The following is a 19,994-nucleotide window of genomic DNA, read 5'->3' as shown; positions in this document are numbered from 1 at the left end:
TCCGTTCGGTTCATAAATTTTCTTTCATATAAAAGATGACTTCCAAATCTCACTTACTGTGGAACAACGTGTGACATATAGATGTGATCGGAAATTTTTGTCGTTTTCGATTATTATTTCATTGATTGTACCAGAGCTCGCGTGTATCGTGATGTATTTACTTACTTTTGCAAAATTTACAAGTGTCGCGATACACTGTTGTCAATTGTAAAATTTTTTTTATTTTTTTAAATTTTTTTTTATTTTTAGAAATGTTAGCGCCGCTATCCTCGTTCAGACACAACCGTTCCCTAAATTATTGTAGAATCCAGTGTGTATTTAGGCGAATGATTCCTGAAGTGGTCTGTATCAAACCAAAGAGGTCGATCCCAACCTGCAAGGGGTCCTTGACACCGAAACAGCTGTAACTGGAGGTCAACGAGAGTAAATATAATTTAGGCAAGTCGCAATCAAAATTTCGAATTTCTCTAATAGAGCTGGAGCTTGCGTCTGTGTACGTCACTGCTCGTTTCATCGGCTTAGATAGGAGAGCACGCAAGAATCAGCGACATTATTAATTACTTTTCTGTCTCCACACCGTGAAGTACTACCCCTTGTCCTTTTGCGAGGGGTACAAAGGGTATCTGGCGCTGCCCGTGAAGGGCCAGAAATTGTTCCGTCCGCATCAAGAGGTGTACTAATTTGCGACACGACACAAAACTGCTCGACAGTCACCTCAAGGTGGCTGCAGTGGGTCTGAGTTACATCTCTGATGTTGGCAGCAGCCAGATAAAAATAAGAGCGGGCCGAAGTCGACTGACTTCTACCGACTTTGCCGGTCCAAAACTAGGGAGCCCCTGTTCTTCTCTCAGTGACAGACTACAATTAGGTGTCATAATAGTTGAAGTGAATTAATGTCAAGTTGTTTAGGAGTGGCAGAGAAAAGTAAGTTAGTTATTATTTTATTTTTGTAATTCCTTCTATTGTGCAGGCACGCGGCGCTTATGACTTAATGTTGAGAGGGTGGATTTTGATTGCTATGTCTCATAATATTTACCAGATAGCTTAAGGGGGGACGTTGATGAAAACCACACACTATTTCAAAAATGCTCCAAATCCACAGTTTTGCAGATATGGCAATGAAATTTTGTACCACGCTTTACATGAAAGTAACACATTTACATATAAAATCCTTTGATTATATATATATATATATATATATATATATATATATATATATATATATATATATATTACATTAAAAAAGTTATATATATATATATATATATATATATATATATATATATATATATAACTTTTTTAATGAAATTTGAAGTTTTATTTTCAAAAAATAATGAATGTTACTTTTTCTCAGAAAGTATTCAAGAGATTCCTACAAAAATTTCTCTGTTGCATCTCTCTATATGTTGTGAGCGTCTCTCATGTGTAACACCTATAACGGCTTCTGATACCAAATGTAACAGTTGTGTTACTAAATGTGACACTTCTGTCACTAAATGTAACTGGGTTTTCTCTTTTGATGCTGTCAATTGTCAGGATGAGCATTCTAAAGCATTCTGTCAGGGTGAAAATATTAAATAAATTAACTTTTCTCTCTTAACAACATGTGGGCAGGGTGGGTTCTTCCTTGGCTCGGGTATGAGGTCGAATGAAACATCATTTTTACATAAGAATAACTTTTATTGAAGATTTGTACAACTGTATCTTACGGAATATTCTGGTTCGGAGAGCGGCAGCTGTGTCGTTTGTGAAGTCTTCTGCTGCGGCAGCGGCGGCGGCGGCGGCGGCGTCTGATTACGCGTAGCGGTGTGTATCTCGTGTCGCCGTCTCGTCCAGTTGACTGGAGATGCGCAGCGCGAGATGGCCCGTTTAATTATTGCGAGCGAAATCGTGCATCGGATGATACCTTGGGTGTCGCGTCCCAGTGTTTCTCTTCTCTAAGCGGCGGCGTGTGTTCTGCGTCGGCCAGCGGAGCGGCGCGGCGGGGGAAGGCCAGTGTGGCGGACTCGAACCACGGACTCCCGCTTGCCAGTCTTCGGCTGTCAGGTCTTCATCCCAGCTCACAGGTGACTACTGATGTGAGGCCGTCTCCTTCCCGTCCTCACGAGTCACCCGGGTACGTAAAAATCAAACTTCAAATACCTTTTAACTTCTGTCTTCTGGCGCCGCGGCTGCTGCTTGCTATTCCATTACAGCGGCGGACTTGGTTCGTCTGTGCATGATGCAGACTCTTCTTGCATGACGGACTTCAGCACCGAAACTGACTGAAAACTACTGCTACTCTTCTTTTCTTCCTTCGTCTCTCGTCTTCGTCTCCGTCCCCGTCTCCGTCTCCGTCTCCGACTCCGTCTTCGTCTCCGTCTTCATCTATCTGGCCCACTGCGTCTCGCGTATTTATTCACTTCAGTTTACTGGAGGTGAACGACTTCACGGTCATTGCCTCGTCTGTCACATTGAAAAGCTTCTCGAAGAATCTTCTTAACGTCGATCATTGGCTCTTGGAATGTAGGTGAGGGCCTTTGATCACATGTGACGACTGGGAAACACGTGAGCCGGTCATTGCCTCTTCTGTCACGTTGAAAAGCTTCTCGAAGAATCTTCTTAACGTCGGTCATTGGCTCTTGGGATGTAGGCGAGGGCCTTTGCTCACATACGACAACTGAGAAACACGTGAGCCGGTCGGGCGATGCCCTGACGGCTGAATCGACAGCGCCCGCTTATGTGGAACTAGCTGACTTCACGGTCATTGTCTCTTCTGTTCTGCTGTTCGGCCCGCTGTTTGCGAGTATCTAACTCTCTAAACTAAACCAAGTTTTTCATTTATATTCTAATTTCTAGTTCACTTTTATTTCACTAATTTATTTACTTAAGTACCACTCAACATTCCTCCACCCTTCGGAGAAATTCGCCCTCGAATTTACCACTCAACATTCCTCCACTCTTCACACGGCAAAAGCACTAAAATAAGCAATGAAACTCTCGACTTAGAAGATTACACACACTTCACATTAAGTATGTTGAAAATACTTTATCACTTTACTAAAGCACTGTACGCTCATAAATCACATAGTTCACACATAAATGGTTATAATAAGTGTAACAAATCTTGATGACAAGGAATAAACAAAAAATAGATTATTCACTTAGAAATTTACATAGCAACACCTGTTTAATCAACCCTATATGAATGCAAGAATATCTAGTCTACAGTATTGTTTATTTTAACCAGAGACTGTTTAATAAAGAGTGAAGTACAATAAACAAAATTAATACACTAATGCTCAAAAGTAACTACTGAAGTACACCAGTTAAGAGTGTGGTATCCAGTGAACAGGGATTTGATGAAATGGTATATTATTATTTGGCTTATTTTTTCGTCTTAGATAAAAGAAAACTGTACGAAGTAGAAACACCAACACAAAGGTTCCAGATATACCCGTTCCTAGCATTATAATTTTAGTTTTGTGTTCACCTTTAAAATTTTAAAACATGTTGCATCATAACATTGGCATCAATTTTGCCTTGCTGTGAGTTTATGAACGTATCTAATGACTTCAGAAGGGAACTGTCAAGGGAGTCATTGAGGTAGGACAGGTTTTGTGTAGGAAATGCTAGTAAAAACAAAAACAAAGAAAAGAAGTAATACATTGTTAACTACAAGATCTACCTGTTTCTACGTTCAACTTTTCTTTCTTAAAAAATAAACCATTATAATTTAATAATTATTTACATTTGTATACTGTCCACAGTCTACTAAGATTCAACTAGGACATTCACACCCTTTTTCAATAATTGGGTTAAGGGTCGGGCAATTTCAGCAAAATTTGGTTTTCGGTAATACGATGCGAGACCAATGAAACTTTGTACTTCCTTAACGCGTTGTGGTGTTGGGAAGTCCTTAACTGCCGAAATTAACCGAGGATCTGTTTTAATTCCTTTTTCACTAATGACATGCCCTAGGTATGTAACCTCTGTCAATGCAAAAGTACATTTTTCGATATTTAATGTTAATTTAGCTTTTCTAAGTCTCTGAAAAACATTACGCAGACACACAGCATGTTCATTAATGTCTTTGGAGAATACAATAATATCGTCTAGATATACACAACATTGCTGAGTTTTGAGTCCTCGCAATACTCCATCGAGTAGTCTTTGAAAAGTTGCTGGTGCATTTTTCAAACCGAAAGGCATTCTTTTAAATTGCCAGTGGCCTCCAGGGGTAGAAAATGCTGTTTTATGCCTATCTTCAGGAGCAACTTCCAATTGATGATATCCGCTACGTAGATCGATTGTTGAAAAGTATTTACTGTTACCCAAACTGTCAATGATGTCTGTAATGTTTGGAAGAGGATAAACATCTGAGATAGTTTGTTTGTTAAGGTGTCTGTAGTCACAACAGAATCTATATCGTTTCGTACCGTCGGGAGACTTCTTTGGAATAATTACGATATTTGAATTATAAGGCGAATCAGAATATTCTATAATTCCATCTTTTAGATGCTGTTCTATAAATTCATCCAGTACTGGCTGTAAGTGATGCGCAACTCTATAAGGCTTCCTATAAACTGGGGGGCTATTTCCTGTTGGGATCCTATGCTGTGTGATATCTGTTGCTGGCAGTGGACCTTCTGCATTAAATAAATCTTGAAACTCAACTAAAACGGCTTCTATCGTGTCTCTATCATTTCCTTTCAAATGCTCAATCTTCTGGCGTAATGCGGTTTTATAGGCGTCTGGTTTCTGACCATCATTAATATCTGACCAAATGAAATCTTCTTCTTCAGAAGTACTGACTGTAGCTACTAATATTCCCTTATGCAACTCTTTGTCCTCCACTCCGAAATTGTCAATATGTACCGGTACTTTTCTTTCTCCCTCAACGTCTTGAACCCGTACAACACTTCTACGTACAAAACAATGTGATACATCTAATTCCTCGTTTTCCTCTAAAGGCTCTATTAGACACACTGTATCTGTAGGTACTTCGGGGTCAACGGTCATCCAGAAAAGTTTTCCTGAGCCAGATGGTATCTGATCCCGCGAATCAACCTTCAAGGACGTTGCACGCAGTATAGTTGATTTCGCCTTCCGGTTGGGGAAATCTTGCGTCAGCGGGCCCTTTGCAGCGGTGTCACCTAGCTGAAACACTATTCCGCTAAGTTCTACAGTTTGCTGTCTGAGGTCACTTTTAGCGTGATGTTTATTCAGGAAATCCAGTCCTAGGATCGCGTCGTACCCGTCAGTTACCTTCGTTACCACTTCTACATCTTCTTGAAATTGTACACCGTGAATATAGAAAATCAATGATGTACATCCTAATGACTTCACTCTACCTCCTCCTACTCCACTCAATCTATACCTTGGAGGGTCATATTTCTTTTCTCCAATACATTCATTACTTACTATTGATACGTTTGCGCCTGTATCCACTAGTATCCTTGCCTCTTTATCCTGTATGGTAGCAGATAACCAGCATTCCGCCTTCACATTCGCCTTAATGGCATGAAATTTTATTGGGAACGCCTGGCGGCGGCTCCGGCATTCCCGTTTGAGTTTAACTGATTTCTATTTCCAAACACTTTCTTAGACCTGCATTCCTTGAATGTGTGACCTATTCTTTGACAATTAGTGCATTGAGGTTGTCTGCAGTTTTTTGCTATATGTCCCTGTCGATCGCACCTAAAACATCGTACTCCTGCTGAAAATACATTTCGCTTCTCCTTGTATCTGGTGGCAATGTCAATTTCTTCAAAAGCCGTCGCCACAGATACAGCTTCTGCTAAATTTTTAGGAAACTCTGCCCTGACACGACGGGAAGTTTCAGGTGGTAACCCACGTAAAAATGTATCCAGAGCTCTATCCTCTGCCTCTTGTAAAATAACTTTATTTGCTTCATCACTAGTTGTCAACTGATAGGTGTTAATATTAACTTTTCTAATCCTATCTACAAAACTTTCTAACGACTCGTTTTGCCTCTGAGTGATAGTGTTTAACTGTTCCCTATAAAATCTACAGCTGTTCTGTTTTTGAAAACGTTTAAGCAATCCTTTCTTCAATTCCTCAAATGTTGGAGCATTCCGTAATTCTTCATGATATAAGACGTGTGCTTTAGCCTCTCCTAGCAATCTTAACTTTGTCATTTGTAAGAGCTGTTCATCTGACCATGATCCTAACTTTGCAGCTGCTACTAAATCATCAAAAAATGCTGTTATGTCTTCGCCAGGTTTGCCTGAAAAAGGAGTTACTAAGGCTGCTGCTGAGGAATCTAGGGTGGGAGGGATTGAACTGGTTTGCCTAACCTCACTCAACTGTTTAAATAATGCATTATTATCATTTTTAAGCTGTGCTATTTGATTAACTAAGCTCTGAATAGCTTCCTCAGTAGAAACCGCTTGTGGTGCTGACTCTGACTTTGTACGATTTCGTGTCGCCATTTTACAAACTATTAGTTACACAATATTACCACACTGAATTCAAAAGATGTTTAGATATTTTCGACAACCTCTTAAAATTATGAGAGAAAATACACTTCTAAATAAAGAAAATATTACGACTGCTATGCAAACCTCTATCCTTTCACACATTAAACAATACTAACTGTGGACCATTAGTGACTGTCATTCACACCTCATATTGAGCCAAGGGTTTTTTCTCTGACACCAAATGTAACAACTACAACGGCTTCTGATACCAAATGTAACAGTTGTGTTACTAAATGTGACACTTCTGTCACTAAATGTAACTGGGTTTTCTCTTTTGATGCTGTCAATTGTCAGGATGAGCATTCTAAAGCATTCTGTCAGGGTGAAAATATTAAATAAATTAACTTTTCTCTCTTAACAACATGTGGGCAGGGTGGGTTCTTCCTTGGCTCGGGTATGAGGTCGAATGAAACATCATTTTTACATAAGAATAACTTTTATTGAAGATTTGTACAACTGTATCTTACGGAATATTCTGGTTCGGAGAGCGGCAGCTGTGTCGTTTGTGAAGTCTTCTGCTGCGGCAGCGGCGGCGGCGGCGGCGGCGTCTGATTACGCGTAGCGGTGTGTATCTCGTGTCGCCGTCTCGTCCAGTTGACTGGAGATGCGCAGCGCGAGATGGCCCGTTTAATTATTGCGAGCGAAATCGTGCATCGGATGATACCTTGGGTGTCGCGTCCCAGTGTTTCTCTTCTCTAAGCGGCGGCGTGTGTTCTGCGTCGGCCAGCGGAGCGGCGCGGCGGGGGAAGGCCAGTGTGGCAGACTCGAACCACGGACTCCCGCTTGCCAGTCTTCGGCTGTCAGGTCTTCATCCCAGCTCACAGGTGACTACTGATGTGAGGCCGTCTCCTTCCCGTCCTCACGAGTCACCCGGGTACGTAAAAATCAAACTTCAAATACCTTTTAACTTCTGTCTTCTGGCGCCGCGGCTGCTGCTTGCTATTCCATTACAGCGGCGGACTTGGTTCGTCTGTGCATGATGCAGACTCTTCTTGCATGACGGACTTCAGCACCGAAACTGACTGAAAACTACTGCTACTCTTCTTTTCTTCCTTCGTCTCTCGTCTTCGTCTCCGTCCCCGTCTCCGTCTCCGTCTCCGACTCCGTCTTCGTCTCCGTCTTCATCTATCTGGCCCACTGCGTCTCGCGTATTTATTCACTTCAGTTTACTGGAGGTGAACGACTTCACGGTCATTGCCTCGTCTGTCACGTTGAAAAGCTTCTCGAAGAATCTTCTTAACGTCGATCATTGGCTCTTGGAATGTAGGTGAGGGCCTTTGATCACATGTGACGACTGGGAAACACGTGAGCCGGTCATTGCCTCTTCTGTCACGTTGAAAAGCTTCTCGAAGAATCTTCTTAACGTCGGTCATTGGCTCTTGGGATGTAGGCGAGGGCCTTTGCTCACATACGACAACTGAGAAACACGTGAGCCGGTCGGGCGATGCCCTGACGGCTGAATCGACAGCGCCCGCTTATGTGGAACTAGCTGACTTCACGGTCATTGTCTCTTCTGTTCTGCTGTTCGGCCCGCTGTTTGCGAGTATGTAACTCTCTAAACTAAACCAAGTTTTTCATTTATATTCTAATTTCTAGTTCACTTTTATTTCACTAATTTATTTACTTAAGTACCACTCAACACATGAGATTCTTGGAACAGGTGGAACAGGTCAAATAGGAGTATTTTCGTAATTTTTATTTATAATTCCACAAGTACAATTTTAAATTGATGTTAAATTCCAAGCACTTTACTGCATATCTCAGCTTGCAATCAGAATTTCAAAATTTGCTCTAGAGACGACCTTTATTAGATTTACAGAAATATGTGTAGAATATTTCATAATTCTAGCATTCATAGAATCTAAGTAAAGGTGCATAAACTTTAAAAAACAAACTTTTCAGGAAACGCAATTTAAAGTTCAACCTAGCTTTTTCCTTATGTCACTTCTTCAGAAGGCACTACATTTGTCATTTGTACTCTGGGTCATCTTTCCCCTCAAGGCTTCTTTTCTGGTTTCTTGTTGTCTGTCTTCGTTCCTTTACCGGGTCTTAAACTGACTTTTCAGCTGCAGAGACGCGCTGCAGAGACGTAGCCTCATTGCTGGTTTGTCGTTGTTTCTCACGCCTTCCATTCACTAACTAATTCAAACGCAGTTTATCCAGTTTTTATATACTCTTTGTGGTCGTGGCATAACTGAATGAAGAAAGAATCAAAGACTTGTATAAATCTCCGTCAGTATCACAAGGCAAAAAAGAATTGCTTCATCATAAACGGTGCAGGTAGTATGTTATTGTTTATAAGATACAGAACAGAGTCAAAGATAATCTATAAAACCAAAGACTATGTATCACGGCCTTGTACATGTATCACGCACACGTTTGGTTGAAAGTAATACACAGAATCGTTGTTCACTGAGCTGGTATGTAAGTGCTGCTTCAAAACGTGGGCGTGGCAGGGAGGCCACATCACACTTTTAATCAATTTTCAGGCATTTCGGATGCGATTTAAACATTGAAACTATGATTACTTATTGTAGATGAGTTGTACTAAGAAATGAAAAAGTAAATCGAAAATTGACATTTTCTGGTCAATTTCATCAACGTCCCCCCCTTACATTTTTTTCGCATATAACTGATATTAAACATGGCCGAATCTAAAAAGAAACGTAGACAATGAAGTGTTAATTATTTGAAGCTAGGATTCATTCCATCATAGGCGGACAGTCGACTACCTCTGGGCCTTTTACGCAACTAAATGTTCAGCAATGACGCAATGAAACCATCTCGGTTGTAGGATCATCTGAGAAGTTGACAATCTGATAAAACAGTGCACTACCTATCCTCTCTCGGCTTGTTATTGCCGAGGGTTAAGTCTCGATGTCTACTTCTGTGGTCTGTTGTGTCGCCCGTGGATCTGCACCCTTACCTGACGTGGTGCTTCTCTATTACTTTATTGCAATTTTCAGGTTATCTTGTATCACTGCATGTCCTTCAATATAAATTATTAATTTTTAATGTTTTGATGAATTGCAGTTTTCTCTGAAAAAAAAAATATTTAAAAAGAATATGTTAACTGTTTTGCTTCTGGCATTTCACATTTAATGCTTTCATTAAGGGTGAAAGCTCAAGTTTAATCATTAATGTGTTTTTAGTTGAGCCTTGTATTATTGGTTAATAAATTGTTTTAACGATCACTTGGTAACAAGTGCTGCTCTATAGGTTTCCCCAGACCTTCCCATAGCACCTGGTGGTTGGTCTCCTCTCAGATACAAGCTCATGTTGCCTGTGTCACATGCTACGTTAATAAACAAAGTAAGTAAAAAGTGCGGGAATTGTTTATAATTGTGCCTTTATTGTAATGAATAACTTTTGACCAGTGGCATCCTTTCTAACACCTCTACTGAAATATGCTTGAAACTTTTGTCTGCTTCATCATTATTTTGTCCCGTAGGCCCATAGCCAAAAAGTGTGCAGAAAGCGGATAAACATATATCAGAAGAAATAACTGATTTAGATGGTAAATGATGTACAACAGAATAGAATTAATTTTTGGGTACTTGTTGTTTTTAAAGTTATGACGAATCGTTCAATTCAAGGAGTTCTGCCAGCAACGATAATTGTTTTACAGTGTAAACCAAAGGCAAAATATGTGTTGGAAGAGGTGTAGAAACTGTAAATGGAAAAAACTGGCGCTACCTTTTGTAATTGGTTAACCATTACATTCCGATGATGTTTTTGCCTCATATAGTGAATTGCCTCAAAAGGGAAACTGGCAGCTATACTGGAATGAAAAACCCATACAGTTTAATAAACAATGGTTTGAAACTCATATACACATGAACACATTAATGAATGTTAAGTGCGGAATTAAAACACGCACACATAGAGATTACTTTCGGTATTGAACAATACAGTGAAGTAGGTGTTGATGCAAGTGAAGCTTTTGATTTTGTTCTTGGACGATGATTCACATAATGGATGGTAACGTCTATGTAAAAAAAAATGTAAAAGTAATAATTGTCAGTTGAATATTAACGGTGTTCTCCGAAAATTAGATGTATTCTACAGAAACGGTTTCTCGTCGAATGAGCTCGCCAGTAAGTGGGACCTTCATGACAAGTCAATGCTTCGTGTAACAAGCAGCAAGTCTTTGCTTGTCCACAATGACAAAGTAAATGTTACTGGCAAGTAACACAGTCTAACACTAGTTTCTATGATCGTGTAACAAGCTACTTTCTCTTCATGTTTATCAGTCTTTGGAGAGGTTAGTTAGATACAATGGGTTCGTGGCGGCTATTTCCATGGAATAGAACATTTTTGACGAAGCCATTAAACGGATTTAGAGTACAATAAAAGTTATTATCCATTGCCTCTTTGGAAGCGCTCAGTTCTCCGCGGGAAAAGTCTACAACAGCAGCCAGTGTTAGGAGTATCACGTGAAGTGAACGCAGCGACATCTCAACACAGGTACTGACACTACTCACGCACGACTCCGCCAACCGCTACTAGATGGCGAAAGAAGACTCACGGCCTCATTTACGTGTTAGTCAACATGTACACAGAACCGACCGGTTTACGTTTTTTTTTTCTTTTCCTTGTGCTTCTTGGACAAGCGAGTACTACTACAGAGGACAGACAAAGTAGCGTAGCTGAATTAATGTGACAGTAAAGAATTTACGGCGGTGTGTTAGCAAAATAGACGAAGTTCCAGAATCGTAATTGATATGCACCACACCGCCACAGTGGGATGGTATCCTCTGGCATTCACCTGAAAGTGGCATTATAAATTTATTTGCATTACCTGGTTACATTAGTCTCGCTAGGACGGCGTCTTCCTACGAGAGCGAATAAATCCAAAGTCGAAACGTTACATCAGGCAGCACGCTTATTCGCAGCGACAGAAACCTGGCTTCTCATAGAACGACACAGAAGCCAGAAGAGGCAGACTGTTAGTTTATCTTGCCTGTTGCTTTTATTTTCCACTGGCAGCTACGAGAAATGCAGACGCCGGCCGGGAATTTCGATCACTAAAATTTTTACGGTTCTAAAAGGCAGGCTAAAACTATTTATGAAACAACTTGAATATGATTTTCATTTGTATGTCCGACATTGGACCTGTCACCGAAATCGTCGCCAAAATGAAACTCTATCGAACAGAGATTGTTAGCTGCAAGGTGAATGTCCAAGTTTTCTGTGGCCAAATACAGGAAAACTGACCTGTTTTTTAAGAGTGTAGGCGATTATTTCCACGAGGAAGGAAGAAATACTTTCGAAAAAAGGTTCATGGCGTTTCATCTTCCACATTACGTCAATATTGATTTAAAGACTTGGAGATGCTGAAACAATGAGCTGGGATGGTGACAAATATCAGACTAAAGTTGAAGAAACACAAAAATAAATTTCAGCGCAAGGTCAAACTCAAGGATGAGGCACAACGAAGGCACATAGAAGGCTACCTAGATAGCAGCTTTATAATATAGCTAAGTATCATAGAGCGTACGTGGCTAAAGCTAGAGTTGTGAGTAATTGGTACTCGATGTACGAACAGGAAAACCAAGTAATTGGCATGTAAATTACAAGGAAAGGAAGTTACCTACAAGAAATACGTGAAAGTTTTAATAAAGTTTCCGTTATCACAGGAAAGCTGACTCAGATACATATCCTCTGTTTGTCAGGGTATACTGGATGTGAAGGGTAGCTGTACTGTTGAAGGATTCCTGCCCTTCCTGTATGTAGATCTGCAAGTGTACTTGTAGAGCACAGTACGATCCGTGGCACACTGATAACTGGTCACCAGTTTCATTTACTCCCTCAGATTCGTGTTGCTGTGAAGCCTGTTTACAAACCTCCAGTACACTCATTTAATGATCATTACATTATGTAACATATATTCATATATTACATGAAAGTTAGTCACAGTTTTATTATCTCTCCTTGGAACGCTAGTTCTAGAAAATTTAAGATGAATCCCTTCTTTTTGGGAATGTTAAATACTGGAGATGTGAAGGGTGTCGTTTGCAGTTCCCCATTAACTAAAGAAGATTGCGCTATTTTTATTTTTATCATCTAGATTTTTTACACCTGATTAACACAAGACACGGAGGAGCAATACTGACACATTAATCGAGCGAATGTTTTGCTGATTTGTGAGCAGTCTTCGTCAAAAGAAACTCATAGCTTCCAAAAGATTGGTGTGGCATCGGTCTTTTACACAACTGCAACTCACATGATCGAAGTATCATTAGAAACGAACATCTCCTCTCAATAGTACGAGAGGAACTAATCAGCAGTGCCCTTCTTTGGAGGAACGATAGTGTCATTCCGCTCATGCGATTTAGAGAAACAACAGAACAGTCGGCAGGTATTTGCGAAAAAACGCATTCTGTGTCGATGTCTAGCATTTCCTCTCTTAGAAAACAGCTTATGTGAAATTATCTTGGAGATCACTGAGTTTTAGTCAACATGATGGAAGGCATGTTGAATTATTTTTGAATCTAGCAGACCGGTACTATGTTGTCTAAATAGAGACGGCAAACAGTAATGTGATACCCACAAAATGGCATGCAGCTGAGAAGGAAGTAGTAGAAGCACAATAAGCAAGAAAACGGTAGTACTAACTATGGCTGTGAGTTTTGCCTACGAAAAATTTTTCTTGCTAGAGACTGAGCATTACGTCGTCGGAAGATTAGGATCTTCTTCATGCTAAAAATATGATCATAAACGCCCTTCGACAGTGATAGCAATATCGTGGAAGTCCATCAGTCACTCAGGAGGGTTATCTATTTTTACTATCTTTATTAAATACACATGTAGTTAAGTGTGCAGGCTTTCAAGAATAATGAATAAAATGTAATGATGTTGTGGCGGTGACCCCCAACTACATACCCTCCGAGTCAGAGTTGCAATATTAAAAGTTTTGGCTCGTTGCGATGTCTAGGGACTGGGATACATAGTTGCGCATTACAGGCCAAATACTGCTGAGTCTACAGTATACGATAAGAATACACACATGAGTCGAACGGTCGAAGGTTTCTATCACTCGGCAATTGCGAATTATGAGTGTAAGATATAAATTTATAAATGAAAGATTGGAATTAAATAAAATCTGCAGGTACTACTTAACAACTTTAAATTCTGAGTACGATAGTAGAAGTACTTCTGAGAATGCGGTATATTTCTGGAAACCCCTTATTGGTGTCGATGGTCCAGCAATTAAATAAAATATAAGTTGAATAACAGGGAAACAATAGATTCCTACAGCACGTAATTAGTTATAAACAACAACACAGCTGACGGGATATTCACTTCTAAACGCACACTACGTCTTCACTATAGCAGCCACAGAAATCTCACAAGTGCACAAGTTGGCACTCCAAAGTATTTCTATCTGCCACGACCACGCGCAAACCGCTCCACACTCTCCAAGTCTCTGCCGCGACCGAGCGTCCGTCACGCCATCACGTCCAGCACTTCCCGTGTCCTGTGCTGTACTCTCCAGAACTGCCGCACTGCCCAGAACTACCTCGTGTCCTCTCCGGAAACGATGCTCCTCCCCAGCCTCCATACTTCTCTCTTAGTAACGAGTACTGTGATTGGCTAGAGCACTCCCTCCATGTCTCCAAGCCAACGTACCCTCACAAACATATTGAAACACATACTAAATACTGGATTTACATTTAAATAACTTGAAATTAAATAAATATTCCTACGGCTGGACCATAAACACACTCTAACACACATTATTAAATACATAAACAAATTAAATAAACATATATCAGAGGAGAGGAATAGCAGCAAAAGGTAGGCCAGGAGCCTAATGTCTCTGTGCTTTCTAAAACACAGTAAACATTTAACCAATTTCTTCATGAATAGTATATATCGAATATAAACAAAGACATAGATGAATAAATATATTTATAAGCATGCTGCTATCGTTTATTAGTGTAACTGTGGAGTACTTACGGCCCGACGCGATCGATAGTAATCGGCCACTTTGACCTCCAATAACTCATATACTATTCAAGTTACATGCCTGTGATTTATACCAATTTAGGTTTACACTAATAGCTTTCTAAAGACACGTCGATCGACGAAATCGGATGAAGCGTCTAAATTTTGGAAATTCGTTGCTGGGTGTTACTTATATAATTTACCGTCTGATACTAAAATTTAAACTAATAAAGGTATTGAAAATCTGATTACGTGGTCAGAATCGTCATGCAAATAATAGTAATATTCTTGTTTCTTTTTGAGGTATCATTATTCATCTGGCTACTATTAATTTCTATACGAACTGTGAAATGTCTGCAATGACGGTTTCACAAAGTCCGCACTCTCGGCATACAAGTCTCTTTCATTGACGCTATGGAATTTCAAGCCACGCGGCAGCTGGACCCCTCGGCCAACGTCCGGCACCATATGGTCGGCGTGCCAAGCAGCCCACACTTGCCGAGTTGCCTGTGCAGACACTGCTTCCTCCAAACTTAGAATATTTTCAGGGCGCGACGACTCTTCAGTTACCTCACACGCCTCCAGTTATTAACATTCTGGCTTGCCAGAACGTTCAGAGCACCCTTCAGTTCATACAAGTACATATAAAACAGATTTCAAAGACCAGAGTTAAACGATTAAACGCCAGGCCAAATAGTGTTTACAAGATCAATGTAGTGGTGTGGGAGCAGCATGAAATGCGAAATAACTTAAACTGACAAATTATGAACGAAATGGCATATTAATTAAATACCTGCATTCCAGTTATGCAAAAATGAACATGAATTTCGAAATAAACTAACAAAAATTATCAACGAAATGGCATATTATTTAAATGCCTGTATTTCAGTTATGCAAAACAACTTTTGGACAAGAAATAAAATTTTTAAATGCACTTTCACTTACGTGAGATTTTGTAAGCACTTCTAGTGCCACTCACTCAGCGCTAAGGCTTATTCATGCACAATTTTTTTTTGTTTCCGTTGCAGTACGCACGCTCGCACTGATTTTTACATGAAGTATTGATCAACTCACAACAGTCTTTTGACCAAGTGCCTCGCAGAAATCGTGTCTGCCTCTGAATTCCGAGTTCCACCGTTTATCGTGACAAATCTGTCTACAACGAAAACCAAAAGTAGAAACCCCTCAACAAACCACTTCCCAAACCAACCAAGATCCTCACTAAAGATTCCCTCCAGTGGAAAACGATACTGTAGGAACAAAGTCACAAGGCAAACGACTGAATCACAGTAAGCTCAAATTCCCGTAAGTTCTATTTACTTGACTTAAATCCTTCCTACCTCCACGCACCAAAAATTGCGTGCACATACAATCACAATTTTTAATACCCTTCAAATTGAGCACTAAATGCTTTGCCACAGTCTTATACAAAGCATAAATTAATACTATTTTACTTACGTTCACGAGGTCACTGACCTCCTCGCACCCCCAGTACCTATACTTCCCCATTTTGCACACTAACAGTGCCACAACAAACTAACAAATTACTAATGAATCCCCAAGTAAAGATATAAGTTATCCCTCCAAAATTACTACCACTAATTACAGACTAGAACATCTTTTCACTTCTGCCTTTCTCTATATACCCTTAGCAATTTTAAAGTTCTCTCGTTTCCACATATGCGGCAGCAACGACCGTAACGTTCTACCGCACCAACGCCAATCAGTGTCACTAGAATCACACTCCTCCTTCACATACCAATTTGTACGTATTTCATTACACAAACCATCTCCATCCACACTGTTTACTTCACCCCTCTCTAAATTTTCTGTTAGTTTTTCCACACATTTGGCCGATTCACTACCCACAACATGCACAACTTTACTGTTTTTCCCCTCCAAAATATCGACCCCTGCAGCTTCAACAAAATTACACATCACTTCACTGTTAAACATTTTATCTTCCTGATATAATACATCGATGCCTAAGCCATCACCACCATATACGTTCATTTCAGCAACCTTATCTGCTGATACACCATTTAAATCACTACATAAATTCACATCAGAAACCTTACTTTCCTCCGTCGACAAATTAACTTTACGTGAATCGTACACAACTTTATCCTCCGCCACTACATTACACAGATTGCTGCTACCCTGTTGTACAATTTTGGGGCTTCCAATCTTGCTACCTTCCGCTGTGATGGGACAAAAATCAGCACACACTGCCATTTCTACCCCCGACTGCCTGACAGAACAGTTTAGCATCCAGAAGACATGGTAGGATGTCCGTGTAATTTCGTACACACACACACACACACACACACACACACACAAACCTTCAGTGGGTGTGTAATTGATTAGAGTCGGAAATTTCCGTGATGAGTAGAAAGGACACCAAAGTACATTCGCATTGTTCGCATTTATTGTTGTTACCAGGTCTCTTAGGGTATATAAGGGGTGTGAACAGATGCCACATGCATTTGAGAGACAGTGTTATCAACACCTGGCAGAGTGTAAAAGAGGGCTCATTTTGTGTATCCATTCGGTCATCTGTTCGAATGGTGCAGTATCCAGATTTATTGCCCATTCGGATGTGACGGTGGCCGTACGCCTAAAGGTATGAAACGTGACTGCAGGCGCACTTGTCCTCAGGGTTCGAGCTGACCACGTCGGACTACCGCGAGGGAGGAGCACTGTATTTTGCACCCAGTACATTGTAACCCCTTCACATCTGCTCCTGCCATACGAGAGTATGTTATACATGAACTCCCTGCAACATTCTGTCTCATCCCGCACCATTGTTCGGATACTAGCAACAGCCGGACTTCGGAATTACCGTCCGTTAACACAACAACACAAGCGGCTGTGTTTGGTGTGGTGCTGCGACTGGGTAGCGTGGACTGCTGACGAATGGCCTCGCACTGAGTTCAGCCATGACTCATGCTTTTGAACTGCCCTAGATGACCATCGCCGACGAGAAGGTGGCGATCTGGGGAGAGGTCCCATTCCACCACTACCTTGTAGAGGCACAGTGATGTTACTTCTGGGGCAATTTTGTGAGGAGTTATTGGGTATGACTTCAGGCTGCAGCTGATAGTGAGTGAGTGAATTCTGATAGGACGTCGGTACATCATAGACATCCTACGTCCATATCTGTTATCCAACATGCGTCTATATTGTGGTGCCATCTCTCAACAGTACAGCGGTCGTCCGCATGTGGTACGAGTCTCTACCATTGTCTGTTGTGATGCTGACATACTCATGTGTGTAGCAAGTTCCCCAGATCTGTCCTGTGCCAGCTAACATCCGATAGATGTTGGGGCTCACTTGCGGATCCTCTTCGTCGAAACGTATTGGCTCAGACTCGTCTAGGGGTTGAACCGCACGTATCGCATTATACACCCTTATTTTAGACACTCGTAACCCTTTGTTAAAGTTGTCTGGCTGATGGAAAGTTTGCGAAATTCAAAGTTAACATAACATATAATAACAGTAATAATAATATCGAGAACTAAATTAACGATCCATAAATGATGTAGGCCACATAGTTGCGATTTAGTTAGAATAATGTTTATTCAGAAAGCAAACTAACAGCGAAAGTGGTCATATTCAGAGTTACTGTTACACTCGAGCGCATATCCATTTGACACAGTTCGATCATTCACAACCTCATCGCTAAACACAATACTCCACCTCGATATTTACACAAAAAGTTAGAGTTCACTCCAGGATCGCGGCTGCTCACCGATCAGAGACTAAGTCCAGCAAAATTTTCTAAGTTGTTTCACCTCTTAGCTGCCTAAAGACCGACTGTCCGCTTTCGCGTCTCAGTCCGAACTGTCCCCCTTGGTGTCTCGACCAGAACTGTCCACTTCGGTGTCTCCAGCCGAACTGTCCCTCTGCCCGTCCCCGGCAGCTTTCCCCACGAGCCGAACCTCCTCGCTCAACTGACTACGGTAGTTCCCTTTCCTGAAGCCGTCCATCTGATTGGCTACAGCTTATTCTACATCATTTTACATTTTAACATACTTAAATAATCATAGCTTGACCACTTTCACGTTCTAAATAAAGTAGCAGTAATATCCATTACATAATAAACGTTAAATTCTTTTACATAAAACCAATGCAATTTCCTTCTTACCTTTGAACACCATGGCCAGTAGCCTTGCACCAATGTGCTTTCTGATAAATAAATAAAAACAAAAGTAACTATTGTGCACTAAACTTTACAATAAATATTCTATTACCTAATAATTCATGTGTCATGCTGTCCTCGTTCAATGTGTTTTGTGTGGAGGAAATGATGATCTGATGCATAACTAAAAATACTGATCAATTCAATTTATTATATCTTTTAAACAAGTAAAGTTACAGAGTTGATATTTACAACATTTGTCATTTTCATGATGTGCTTCTATATAAAATGTCGATCGTTAAGATCGACCAAAGCGTTCAGATTTTAGCATTTCTCTTTAACAGTAAATCCTAAACTATTGTAGAAATGATCAATATTCAAGTTTTATTGGGATCACCATGAAAATTTGTGAAGGATGGTAGATGAAAATCATTGTGGCTTAATTCCCTGCATTACTACAGAACTAAATAGTTTTCATAAATGTTTCCCTTTATGGCCGATCTTAGGTGCGCCATATTTAACACTACTATGGCTCCTTGGTCACAGAAGGCTTCTACTGGGTTTCCCTATGACGTTGGTTCTCTTCTGCCTCACTGGCACACTTCAGCGCTTAGGTCTCAATAGACAACAGACGCCTGTGAGTTTCCCCATTTGGTGGTGAATCTGCGCCCTTTGTGGCCCGCGGTCCTGGGCGACAGGGTTTGTTTCACGATTCCTGTAGGCTTACTCTTTCGGTCATATATTTAAATGAGAGTGCAATGCTCGACAGAGGGTGTATGGGGCCAAAGTGGACGTCAACTCCGTGCCAGCGCCAGTATGCAGTACATCAAGGACAAACTGCAACATCTGTGGGCCAACTTGCGGTAGGAGAGGACACAATGGTTTCACCGCATACTTACCTAATGTATCAGCGCATACATCCAGACCAGAGGGAGCGCAAAGTGATGCTAGTAGAGGGCTCATAGTGTCAAGTTCTTTGTCTACTGTGTGCCTGGCATCCCCTTTTGCTAGAACTGGTCATCTACATATCTCTTATAAAATACAGTTTCCTTTTAGATGGGTTTTTGGCCGTCAAACAATTTTTGTTCTAAATGATTTACTTACGTGGCAGCTATGGTGCCATGTATAAATAATCCTATTGTTACGACACCTGGCTGCTAATAAATTTTCCGTTAAATGTAAAATAGTTGTAACTATGAGTTAAATGGAGGAGTTCCATGAAATCACCAATCTCTGTGTATGTAGGTTTCTTATCTTTCACACGGTTATTTTGGAATACTGCTGTAGCCTCTTCTATAGGTATGTTTGAGTAGTAGTAGTAGTAGTAGTAGCAGTAGTAGAGGGTTGTTTTGGCGCACGACAGCAAGGTCTTCAGCGCCCGCTCAGTAACGGATTGAGACGAGTGTCAAGAAAACTCTCAG

The 19,994-nt window shown here is 40.7% G+C and overlaps 1 protein-coding gene across 1 annotated transcript in view; it reads right to left on the bottom strand.

Moving 5' to 3' along the window:
* LOC126263239 (ESX-1 secretion-associated protein EspK-like) overlaps positions 1-15,941 on the bottom strand; it is a 98,351-nt gene extending 82,410 nt beyond the window's left edge. Inside the window, exon 1 of the mRNA XM_049960323.1 lies at positions 15,891-15,941. Within this exon, the coding sequence (XP_049816280.1) occupies positions 15,891-15,941 (51 nt within the window). The remainder of the gene's footprint in view (positions 1-15,890) is intronic.
* Positions 15,942-19,994: the final 4,053 nt, after the last annotated feature.

The sequence above is a fragment of the Schistocerca nitens genome, chromosome 6, assembly GCF_023898315.1.
Source record: "Schistocerca nitens isolate TAMUIC-IGC-003100 chromosome 6, iqSchNite1.1, whole genome shotgun sequence".
In the NCBI taxonomy this organism is placed as follows: Eukaryota; Metazoa; Arthropoda; class Insecta; order Orthoptera; family Acrididae; genus Schistocerca; species Schistocerca nitens.
Note: the sequence above shows the minus strand (reverse complement) of the source record. Positions and strands in the feature narration are given on the sequence as shown.